Raw genomic sequence first — 13289 nt, forward strand, 5'->3', positions numbered from 1 at the left:
TTAACGTATGTTAGCATTTAATATTGGCTCGATTGCTAACGTTAGCTAGCATACGGCTGCAGAACACAGCTATCTAGCCGCTACTAACCCGGCACGAACAAACTGCACAGAGCTAACTCGTTGCCGTTTACAAGTCAGTCATACCATCAGACTTACGTTAGCCAGCTTATAGGATCATGATTCACTATGCTAGTTTGCCAATGTCAACAAACGGAGCCAAATAATGTTAGCTAGTGGCTAGACAGCTGTGCATTAGTTAAAGTCTGTTACCATTTAATGCTAGCTGGAGTTATAGCTTACGGCTGCAGAACACAGCTACCATATCCACCCGCTAATAGCTAGCTAACTTTAACTACTAACCAAACAAGCATGAACACCTAAGTGCACAGTGCTTAAGCTGCACTACACACTACACAAACTTAAAATTAGTATAGCTGAACTTCGTACTTACTTATTATTGTCCCCTCCACGAGAGACAAGGGGGTGCCTCCGCTTTAGATGCTCCAACATTGCGGTTGTGCTGGTGTTGTATGCCAGCTCAGTTTGGCAAAGGCTGCAGATAATGATATCTTTTCATTTGGGACTGAATTTAAAGAAATCCCACACTTAAGATGATTTAGGGCGAGCTGCTTTTTTGGGGCTTTTTGTTGGGGTTTGTTGGGCACCCTGTGAGGAGGTCGCAGGTTCGGTCTCCATTCTGTAAAGTGCTGTGCTAACTGCTTGTTTTGGCTGACCCACATATGTGTGGCGATGCGTCGACGCCAAAATATGATGTCAAAGATATTTTAAAGTTGACGCGTCGATGCAGGCCTACCCAAAGGTACAGTGTAGCTTTTGAAGTTCATGTCAAATCACTGCACCTCGTCAGGAAAGTTATTCCATGTATCTATCTCACTCTAAAAAGCCAACTCTCACACATTTTCAATTTTTTTCACTTAGAATATTAACAACGAACCAAGTTCTATTAGTGTATGCAGAGAATGAATAGATTTAAGTGTATGTGATGACTTCTAAGAAGTCTGCCCCTGTGCTTTCTGCTGGTGTCCATTGAAAACAAACTAACTTGCAGTCAGCTTGCTGTCTGAACCTCTGTAAAGCCCCTTTCACTCTGCACTGAAAATGCGGATCAACATGGGTTTTTGGGCACTCTGAAAGGGTCAACTCCGCATTTTGACCCGCGTGTTTAGTGGCTTGGCTCAGCTCTGCTCTGTTCGCCTGCAGTGTGAAAAGTTCGTCTGAGGTTTCACGCGACCTTCCTGTCGCATTTTGATTTTGTCACTGCCTATCAGGCTTTGCCTGTAGCGTTTTCGGCTCCCTTCCAGACTAGCCAAAAACTCCATCCTCCTTTGCTGCATTAGCACTCGGACATTTTCCAATCTGTGCCGAGTTTGTATGCTTTTCAAGAGACAACATTGCAAAGCTCACAACGACAACGCTGACGTTCAGCTCGGCAACGTCTATGTTGTCGTCGTTTACCTCTCAGTGTTCCGGCGCAGGTCTATGTGAAATGATGATGTCAGCGCGATGACGTACGAGAGAGAAAAACACAGGCACGCAGCCTTCACAGTGGGAGTTTAGACCCGGGTCTTCTGGAAGCTTGAATGCGCCCTAATGCTGAACAAACGCGGGTCCAAAAACCCGCGTTGACACGCGTTTTTCACTGTGAAAAGGGTATAATATAGGCAGAGAGGAGAGAAGGGTATTAATGCCTGTCTGTCACTGAAAGTGACAGACAATAATTGCATTTCCCAAAAAGTTGACATGCTCCTTCAAATGTGTATTAACGAGCTGGATACTCAGATGAAATGAATAACAGTTTTTGTGGAGGGAAAGCTCTCATTTGATATTTGGTAAGTTAAATCCACATTATTTAAATAATTCCCACTCGGATGTCTCATCTCACTGAGGACCATGAGTCATTCAATACACCTGGTTAGTCAGTTAGTTTCTAATGGAAACCTCTGTGATCTTGTATTTGAAATGCTTTTCTCTGTTAATTTTCTCTAAAGTATTTGCTGCAAGTTTGATGAAAACAAATAACTTTTGCTGTGGATTGGGGATGACATTGGATATCACACTAGCATATAAACTAATGTTAGCATGCAGCATGTGAGTCAGCAGGTTGTGTGAAAAAAAAATGCGATTACTGTCTTGGCAGGTATCAGAGCAACACTCATTTAATTTATGAATGGTGCCTTTAACACTGGAGTGGTTGAGAAGTATTCTCTTGCTTTATCCAGGAGTGGAGAAGAGGCTGCTGCCGAGGTTTGTCTGCTGGGTAAAAGTTGTCTCTTGGTGTCCCCGTAGTCAAACTCTTGTCGGGCCTTTGGTCATGCTAGGAGGAGCCATCATCGCAAAAACAAATTTTTAACCTGTTTCCAACTCAAAAACTGTAAACACAATCACCAGAAATGTTTCTCATGCACTCTTCGCTCATGTAGGAGTGGAATCTGACCTCATCCTGCTGCGCACAGCTCTCTTGTACCGGAAATGGACTCATTTTTATATCGTGCATTTCTACCTTAGGAGAACTCAAAGCACTTTACAATGTCATCTCATTCACCCACACACACACACACACACACACACACACACACACACACACACACACACACACTGATAGTGGAGGCTGCCATTCAAGGTGCCACCCTAATCATCAGGAGAAATTATGGGTTGAGTATCTTGCTCAAGGACACTTTAGCATGGTCACTGGGGGAAGTGAGGATCGAATCAGCGACCCCACCTGACAATGTTTTGATATGATCGTGCATCCCTAGTCCTATTTCCTTTATTGCATAGCACACCTATTTACAAAGGGATCTAATGCTGTATGTATGGACAGAAACTGAGAATGACTGTGCTTGTCATTACTTTTTTTAATGCTGTCATCAAGTCACAAGGTAATTTTTGCATAAACAATGAGATGGTTGTAACCTCCTGAAAAAGGCTGAACCCAGAAGCAAGCTATGTAATATAATGATTTTCACTTTGAAGTCAAGTGCCTTGTAGGATTGTCAACAGTTGACCAACCATTACAATTTGTACTGGTTTGGTGCCAATTATACGGTTAAAAGTTGCGTCATGGTAGTTGCGTAGACTCAGTCAATTCATTCAACCAACGACATTTTAGGCTACCATTCATATTTTACTGTCAGAGAAAAATACTCTGGTAGTACTACTACTACTGCTGATAATAAAATAATAAAAATGATAATAAACATGATTTGTATGGCAACTTTCAAAGATCCAATGGAGCTTTTTGAAGTTGAAGTAAAAACAGTAGCATTACAGAGTGTATGCTGCAGTCAGTAATGTCATGATGTTGCTCCAGGGAGAATAATTACTGAGCCCTTCAACAAGTGAATGAACCTCTAGGCAGGTGGACCCCTTTATGAAAGATAATTTCCCATTATCTTATACTAATGCCTATGACAGGGGATAAACTAATCAGACCTGCTAGTAAGTTGCTATCCCTTAATATCAGTATCATCGTGAAGAAGGGTTTTCTCTGCTGAAAAATTGCAGGCTTTCCGCGCAACTAATGGACAGCATGTCAACATGACAGTTTCTGAATAGAAACCAGGAGACCCGCTGTTCTGCCACGGCAGAACTCAGCTTTGATGGTTTTGAATACACTCAGCATAAAGTTAATCTGTTGGCAGCAGTGCTGGAGGTGTGTCCACACATGACTATATGTGAATCCTCGTGGCCTCTTGTTTATGTCACATAAGAAGATTTTCATATGAAAAAAAGATGATATTTTTAGTAGGTCTGACTCTTGTTCACAGCTATTTATAGTGCTGCTCAACATTCACAGTTAAAATGGCCATCACTAATGCTTCTGCATTTTTTCCCTTTTTTTCAAGACTTATTTACCCCCACAAAAGAACTCCTCCTTAAAACCTACTAAAAGTTTCATGATGCTCTCCTACTCTATGGACTTAAATTGTATTATTAGTGCTTTGCTGACCTTTTATGTGAAGTGTTTGAGAATCTGTTCAAGGAAATGGTAAGTGTGATGTTATTTCTCTTTATGGTAAAGATCAGATATTACCTGTAGGGAAACCATGTGCTTCAATCTACCATCGGATTTGTTTACACCATGATGAATATGTTGGCAGAGGCATATGCCACACTTGCAAAAGATTCACTGTAATTTTGAACATGCATAGTAAAGAGGTTAGCAAATGGTGATTTGGCAGCACAATTATATATTTTTCTTTAACCATTGGGCCTTTAGGGTGCTTTTGTAGTCCCCTTACTATATATCAATATTTGCTGTTGTGATTTTGACAGATTTAATGTAATTGCATAATGTTTGTGTGCTTTCCCATTTTGAAAGAAAAGCATGGTGGGCACACTTGCATACAGGAAGGAGACATTGAAGCTGGTCACATTTATTTGTATTAAAACATGTTTGAGAGAAGACATCACAAAAAAATGAGAATGAAGACAACTTGTTAAAAAAGAGCCTGGGGAAAAGGACTTCATCTGAAATTTAGTTTTGAAATGAAAAACTAAAGCCTGTTCATCTGTAATAGTATATTTCTGCTTTCCACCTCACAGCCACGCTGTGCACACAGACAGTCATTTGCATCTTGTTCCCACCCTTCACTTGGAGCCCATTGCATCATACACCATCACCAACCGTACCAGAGCGACCCATTTTATATTTGGACCTGCAGCACTGACTGCTCAGATTGGCTCAGATCAAAACTCAGGCATGGATTGCATTTCTGCAACTTGCCACTCAAGCAACTATAACTGTTGGCAACCAGTGTCATAACATTAGGTTGACAGGAATGTTGCCTCCTCACCTGACTCTCCTGAGGCTTCTCAATAGACTACGAGTTTCAGCTGTAGGGGTTGACGTGGACATAAAACACAAACCCTACCAAACCTCTCTACCGTATCTGTCTGCAGCTATGTATCACCACCAGTCCCAACAACAAGGGCCACCCCCTTTCTCTAATGGGCCAAGACCTGCTCATCATCAGCAACCTCAAAATCAACAACAGAATCGCTCCGCTTCTGACATGCTGTCTGGCTTCCAGTTTCCTCGTCCCACTCAACTCCCTGAAGAGCTAGAATCTGCTCTGGCTATCCGGGGTGCCAGGGACATGGATCACCGCCTTATTGACCACATGAACCAAACAAACCTACATCAGAATCAAGGCTCAGGTTCTGGGATCAGTCAGCATGGAAGCTACAGCTCTAACTCAATCACACTCACCTCTGATAATCAGGTTGGCCACCCACAGGGAGTAGACTGGACAAACTATCAGCCTCCAACTAAACTGTTTTCAAGTCCTCCATCCAGTGCCAGTCACCAATCTCAGCAACATCATGGGCCTCAACAGCAGGCCCAGAGCAGCCATGCTGGAACAAGCATCCCAAGTTGGGGCACCTCTGCAAACAGCTTGCCAGCACAGCAATCCCGTCATCCCCACAGTGGTAGTGGGGAAGGTAAGGGTATGTACACCCCTGAAAGTGCAGGAAGTATCTTGGCAAGCTTTGGACTTTCAAATGAGGACCTTGAAGTGCTGAGTCACTACCCTGATGATCAGCTAACTCCAGATACTTTACCGTTCATACTCCGTGACATCCAAATCAATAAGTCTGGCAACCAAAAAACTGTGGCTTCCACACCCTCATCCTCATTCTCGCGGAACACGCATGATGTTTTGCCATCATCCTCGCACTCTCAAGAAGTGCCCAGCCTTCTGACTGTTACGCAGACAGCAGGTAAAGTTATTGACTATGGCCATGCCAGTCGGGCAAAGGAGGAGAATAGCACCAGGGAGACTTTCAAAAGGGAGCCGCTCTCCAGTGAAAGGACAGTAAAAATATATCCATCTGCATCGTCCTCATCAGCTTCAAAATTGGACAAAGCTGAAAGGCGGCAGGTCCGTTTAGAACACATGGAATCTAGCAAGCATGGAGATCGTGACTATCGTAGGACAAGTAGCGACCATCACAAGAGCAATCGGTCACCTGGCAGGGAAGTTACACCGTCATCCAAACCTCGTAATCTAGACAGAGACTACAGGTATGAGGGATCCAAACCAAGGCCCTCATCTGAAACGAGGAGTGAGGCATCATCAAGACGGTCTCTTTCTTCTTCATCTGGCACGAAACCACACAGTAGCAGCAAGATGTTTCCTACTCCCACCATGATTAGTGATTTCTCAGCTCTGTCGCCAAAGGTGTATCCTCACACCTGCTCCCTGTGCCACATACAGTGCGATCATGAAAAGGTGAGTGCTATCATGCCCTTGTACCGAACAAGTTTTCTGAAAGGAAAAATGTTGAATTTTAGATTGGTTTGTTACGTTCCTTTCTCACAGTTTTCAAGACTGAAAAGACATTGTGTTGCTATTTTGTACAGCTGTTAAATCCCTTTGAAATGAGAATGTACAGATTTTTCAAATGACTGGACTTTTTATGTGATTGTTGTTCTGAGTGGAACAACAATTCGATGATGGAGTTGGGTTGAATCCATTCGGGTCCATCTTACAGACTATATAATTTATTGCCATGGTATCAAAATGGAGGTCAAAATTTTCAGTTGGCTTTGCATTTGATTGTTGTGGTATACTAGAAAGTTCATGTGATTTTAGGTTTGACGACAAGATAAGTCGTGGTGGAGCACCTGCTTGGGTATAGGTGTATATGTTCATAAGAAACCAGGAAAAGTAATGTAACTCAAAAACTGCAAATTCCTATAAACTTTGAGTAAGACGAATAAAGTCAAAACATTTTGGAAAAGTCATGGATCATTTTTATATGTGGTTCAGTTAAGATCAATACAGAAACTAAATTTGTGAATCTTAATCGAATTAGATTTTGTTTTCTTTCAAACCATATAACTAATCATTAGTTAACATTACTCATACTGTCATAAGCTTTGACATGGCCTTTTATTCTTTTCATGTGTACACAGCATTTCAGAGAATGTGTGGTTATGAACATTTGCCTTGAAGAAATTAGAAATGAATGGAACTGTAAAAGTCAAAATGTGTATAAATCCCGAAGAAATTAGAAATTAATGGAACTGTAAAAGTCAAAATGTGTATAAATCCTGTAGCTGGCAGGGTTATGTGTTGAATGGTCAGCCTGAGTGATTCAGACATTTACATTTACCCATACATCTCCTTACAGCTTCTATAGGCAATGTCTAGATCAGTTCAGAAGTGTTGCACAAGTATGAACATGGATAACAATTTCAAAACTGTGCAGTTATGGTAAAAGTTTGGAAATGACCCTGCGTTTCTGTAAATCAAGTGGACAGGATTGGTTACCCATCATTATTTTCCATCTAGGTGGAATGTCTAGGTGTGAGATTCTGTATTTCACAGTGTTTGGTTTAATGTCAAACGGATATAAAAAGCTCAATCCAATACCTTTGTTACATTAAGAACTAGTACAACATGGGATGAGGTGTACTTTACTGACAGATGTAGTGTTCTATCACCACCGGAGATGAAACTTGCCTTTTGTTTATCCAACCCCGTACCAAAAACAGAGATACAGCTCCATTGTGTTTAAAGTCTGTTACAGCAATTTTCCTTATCCCTATAACATCAAAATAACCTAAGTATATTTCAGCTATGTTGTGGTGTATTATCAGGTAACTTGGGTAGTCATGTGACGAGACAAAGATTATAAACAGCTGTTATACGACAAGTGTTACAGAAAACATCAACGCCTGTTGTTTCTTTCTGGTCATCTGACTAAAAAAAATGAACCAGCAAATTAATTAATGGACATTTGCTAACACTTTCATACAAGCTTAAAGAGACTCAATGTTGTTGTCAGATGTTACATATAACAATTCAAAACACTATCTCATATGGATGATTACATTTGCAGTGTGGATGCTAAGACAAGTCCCCGTTGCACTTGCACCAATGTTATTAAAAGATTTAACAAACTTTCATTCCATACATAATTTTAAACTTTAAATATTTATGGTTCATGCCACAGGCTAATCACCGCAGCAAAGTACATTATTTTCAGTGGTGTAACTGGAAAATTAGGTAGCCTTGCCATTATAAAAGCATCTCACACAATATTGCTGTTTTTGCAACTTCAGTGTGGAGGACATTGTTTTGAATTGGGAAAATGCAGTCTGCTTACCTACAGTGTCGCTAGATTCTCCTGCTCTCGGCTGCTCTCGACTCTGTGAGTTGCATCACGGCATCAGTGTTGATTGGCTATTACTCACATGACAACTACCCAATCAGATCTTGTTTATGGGAGAGAGAATAAGGGAAACTGTAGAGTGGTGAGTTAAAACAGAACACAAGGAGGGGAATGGCTGCAGATCACCAAACTAGTGCGCTTTTTGATTTATTAATTTTAGTGGCAGTCTTTAAATTAAAAAGCCGATGCAATCAATTTGCAAAATGCCTATATTTGCCCTGCCCAGGCTGATGGTTGACCCTTAGTTTCAAACCACTCTTTAGAATAGCATTACCATACTTAAGGTCATCAGGAAATAATTGCCATTAAGATGTTTCACTACATATGAAGCTAGATTTTTTTTTTGTTCAAATAAAACAAATACTTGTACACACTTTTTTTTAATAGAGCCGTTGCACAGATTAATGGGTAGGAAGCAGCATTAATGTTGCCTTAAAATCAACCGCATTAGATGCAGTATAGTGATAGACACCTCTCTGATGCGTTACATGTTTGTGCAATTTATTTTTTATATTCCTTGATTACACTGAGTGTGTATTTTTCAGGTAATTTATACTACTTCTTAGCTAATATATTGGTCTTTCCTGGGTTATGACTTGTCATATCCAGTTAAATGAAGAAATTATTGAAATTGAAAGCACATTTTTTGTGAAATTGTGTTTGCCTATTAGAGATGAGTACGAGATAACCAATAATTACCTTTGTTTGAACACACTAAATATGTATACGTAGATATAGACTTCATTCCTTTAGAAAGAATGAATTAAAAATTGGTGCAAATTGACTAGAGGATAAAAATAAAAAAATAAATAAATTGAACTCATTTGTTCTTCCAGAGTATATAATAAAAAAACTTTTGTATGTTTTCAAATGGTATTTTGATTGACTTGGACATAGCAATATTGATAATGATGAAAATGATTCTTCTCTGCTTTTTGTCATATTAATTAGTTCTAGGTGTGAGTGCGACCCTTATTTCTCATGCCAAGTGTAGATTTATTTCACAAACAGTTCTAGGTTAACAAAATTTCCCATGCATACTGTAACATTAAAACTATCTGCAACAAATGTTTCTCCAAATTTAAAAAAAAAGACTGTTAAAATTACGTTTATAGCCCAGTAAATAAGTAACAGTTTAACCATTAGTTGAGGGAAATACCAATCCACTTTTTGCATCTCTGATCCAATTTTGATATTTTTCTTCAATTGCAAGATTACTCTGCTATGTCGATACTGATTCCGATACTACATCTGTTCTTTCTAATTGAAATGGTCTTATAAATGTTGGTATTGCTACCACTATAATTAAGGTTACATCATGTGGCAGTAACAGTAGCCAATAGCAACTAACTTGAATATATTTTTGGATTAGTTATGTGTGTCATACAGTAGTATGGCAACTTCATGGTCAAGCACAGGCTAAGGAATGGAATCTACATCTGTTTGTTGATTGGGACCATCATTCCAATATTTGATCGATGAGCAAAGTCAGCTGATCTGTGATTTTACAGTCAGTTTTGGCACCTGAATCAGATATTGACTTGTGATACAGAGCATGTCTGATCTTGCAATGATTGAGTTGTTCTGAAAGGACTATATAAGATTTTGAGGATTTTGGCATCAAATTCTTTATTTTTATTTGAATAATTAAAGACTTAAACATAGAGTAAGTTTGGTTTCATAAAGTGCATAGCAGCAGCAGCTGCAAAGTACTGCATGATTTCCTTCTTCAAAGGGTTACATAACTGGCCATATCAGTTCAATTTTATATATGTATATATATATATGTATATGTATGGATATATGTGTATATGTATATATGTGTGTGTATGTATATATATATATATATAATATCTCACCAACTCACAACAAAACAGGTCTTGTCCAATTTTTACAAGGAGGGTAGACCCACACTATTTAAATGCATTTGGTTTCAAAAGACCCAATAATTCCCTGTGAGCATGCTGATCATTGATAGTGGTGACAGAAATTGAAATGTTGAGCAGGCTCTGTTCAGATGTGGTATAAAATTTGTCCAGTGTGATCTGATTGCAAGTGGATAGCTCTAAAAAATGCAACTAAAAATGCATTGACATTTCAGTCCATGATTGGAAGTTGTCTGGGCCATTGTATGACCAAATTATTTTGATAGTGTGTACTGAAGTCTCCCCTGGGACATTAAATGTCCACCTTCTCCAATGATGTTCCCAGCTGAAGTGTAACTATATACTTATTTGCAAACTAGTAGTGTCTTTATTGTTGTCATTAGTACACAAAGTCAGACATTTTCAGGTTTCCTTTGAACCAGATGTTACTTAGCACTTTAGGATTGTTTTATGTAACTTTATACGTATTGAAAAACAACAAAAATCCATGTTCAAATGGAAATGTTCATGTTTATTTTCATTTTGAGCTGGCAAGTGAGATTCTATCTGAAATGGTCATTTTAGAGTGATGTGGGAATGCATATCATTGCAAGGTGTGAATTGATGCACTTGGAGCTGTCCATTTGTGATCAAAATCAACCAAGACACGCTGAAATCAATTGTGAACAAAATCATGATAGATAAGCTCAATCAGCAACATTTGCAAAAGAAAAACTCTTACATTTTTTTTGTTTGTTTCTGCCAGTGTTCTGCTTTTTTGTATTCATAACTTGACAATGTGTTTGTATATCTGCAGACTACTTAACTTGAACTTGAATAGGGATTGATGAATGTGTCTTCACCATTGAGTCCTATGTGTTTATACTATTCTGAAATCCACTCTATACAAATATAGACTTCATATTTTAATCTCTGAACTGAAGATTTTTACTGAGGATAAATTATCTTATTGGTTAGATTTGTGCAAATTTTGTTTCTATTCATAAAAATGAAATGTGAATATAACTTTGTTGAGGATTTTCATTGATATCCAATGACATCTTTTTGACCTTTCCCATTTTTGTTACCATAGGACTGGGTTGAACATATTAATACTGTTAACCACACTGCTGCCTGCAGGGAGCTGCGTAACAAGTGAGAAACTTTTTCATATTCTGCTGAAACACATAACTACACTGCCCAGACAAGAAAATTCACATAATCTAATATTTCTTTCAGCTTTGATTACAGCTGGCATGCGCCTTGACATTGTTTCAATAAGCTTATGCAATGTCACAGTGTTTATTTCCATTCAGAGTTGCATGAATTTTTCACCAAGCTCTTGAGTTGATGTGAGAGTGGAACTGCCGAATAAAGTGTCCAGAACATCCCAAAGATTCTCAATGGGGTTCAAATCTGGGCTCTGGTGGCCTTCTCATATGTGAAAATTATGTATCATGCTCCCTGATCTGCTCTTGTCATGCTTTCCTTTTGGAATATGCTTGCACAGTCAGGGGAAGAAAAAAAATCCATGAATGGGGAAAACCTGGTCATTCAGTATATTCAGGTAGTCCGCTAATTTCAGATTTTGACTCATAAAATTGCTTAACCTTTCTGACATGGTTGATCAAGAAATGAGAAGACGCCAGCTATATCATTTAGGTTAAACATCTTGTTGCCAGATGAAACATATTTATCACCCTAGTTGTTATTTCAATGAAAGGTTCTTACAAACTTTTGGCCTGGCAGTGTTTAATATTGTAGAAACATTAGAAACCATTCAGCAAATGTTGCAAGTGGCTTTGACATTTGCATAAGAAGCATGCATCATGGGGTGATATTTTTTTCCAGCTACAAGTCAAGTAAGATTTTGATTATACTGCTAACTTGAGCGTCTGTGTGTCTCTCTCATGTCTCATAAGATATCCTGACTGGAAACCAAATCTACCAAGGTCAGTTGATCTATTGTTCTTGTGATCATGTGTTTTTTAGTTGTGACCTGTAATCAGCAGACAGTATGTCTGCTACACTACTCTCAGACAATTTGTCTGACATTGTTTCATATATTTGGTGATTAAAAAAAAAAAGGCTACATGGAGATCAATTACGTATGAAAGTTTTAGCCCATAAACATAATATATTGATACCAGCCATTAAATACTGCTGCTGCTTGGGCTGAACAATTTAAACTAAAATAATTGTCAGGATTAACATTATCATTTCAGTGTTAAGAATAGGGATGCACTGATTGCCAGGCCAGGGACCAAAATCAGCTGGCTTTTGTTTGCTCGGCCTATTCCTCATGAATAGCATATAACACTAACATATTTAGTGTTATATGCTATATATAATATATATTTTTTCCCAATTGAAAAAACACACCTGTAAAGGACACAATAAATACAGGTACTTGATAGAAACACAAAAATACAGAATCTGTGACCAAATCAGCAGAATCTGAGCAGGATAGCAAAACAGGACGGGCTGCTGGAATTTGCAACCCTGTGGAGGACAGATGTAATCAGTGTATCCGCCCAAATGCAGAGCAGCCATGCCCGGTGGAAATTTGGGTTCTGTTTTGAAGTTCTGCACGATAAGTAATGAGGACATAAAGCTTGCAAATTGTATAACATGTAAGGCAAGAATAAACCAAAATAGACAATAAAATCCAATCAGACACTTAAAACACCATCACCCCATTGAGCTTGCTCAGTTTGAGGAAGGTAACTAAGGAAAAGTGGCTAAAGTTAGTTGGCAGGACTCGCCAAAATGAGCCCACAGTCACAGTCTAAGTATAGATATGTTAGATACAGCATCCCTTTTTCTAGTAGAATTATATTTATACCTTCTTCTAGTGGGACAACAGGTTTATTTATTTATTTTAGAAATGTTTAAGTAAGAAAGGCCCAGTAATGGAATGCAAATTAGGGGAAACTGTAGTCGTAAAATGTTCTGCTCTGTAATTATGAAAATAAAATTTTCCTTTGGCATTGGCTTTGACATTTCAGGGATGCAAAGGTTTTATTATTTGCCTGGAAATGATCATTGTGGCATCTCACTTTAATAGAACTCACATAATACCTTTTTCTGTATGAGACCTGTTTAAGTGACTCTTAAGTTTCCAGTTTACCTGTCAGATATTTACACATACTATATTAGGCCATTTAGACTGCATGAAATGTAAATATAAGTCATGTTGATACAGAACACAGAAGTTTT

The 13289-nt window shown here is 38.7% G+C and overlaps 1 protein-coding gene across 3 annotated transcripts in view; it reads left to right on the forward strand.

The window, feature by feature from the left end:
• The window catches only part of LOC147256969 (uncharacterized), a 56250-nt gene that overhangs the window by 23765 nt on the left and 19196 nt on the right, over window positions 1-13289 (forward strand). For all 3 annotated transcript variants that reach the window (XM_086210698.1, XM_086210697.1, XM_086210696.1), the window contains exons 2-4: window positions 4924-6257; window positions 11164-11225; window positions 11993-12022. In XM_086210698.1, the coding sequence (XP_086066824.1) occupies window positions 4926-6257; window positions 11164-11225; window positions 11993-12022 (1424 nt within the window). In that variant the 5' untranslated portion in view covers window positions 4924-4925. The remainder of the gene's footprint in view (window positions 1-4923; window positions 6258-11163; window positions 11226-11992; window positions 12023-13289) is intronic.

The sequence above is a fragment of the Aulostomus chinensis genome, chromosome 8 (genome assembly GCF_037954235.1).
Source record: "Aulostomus chinensis isolate RoL2024-O1b breed Wild chromosome 8, RoL_Achi_v1.0, whole genome shotgun sequence".
Taxonomy (NCBI): domain Eukaryota; kingdom Metazoa; phylum Chordata; class Actinopteri; order Syngnathiformes; family Aulostomidae; genus Aulostomus; species Aulostomus chinensis.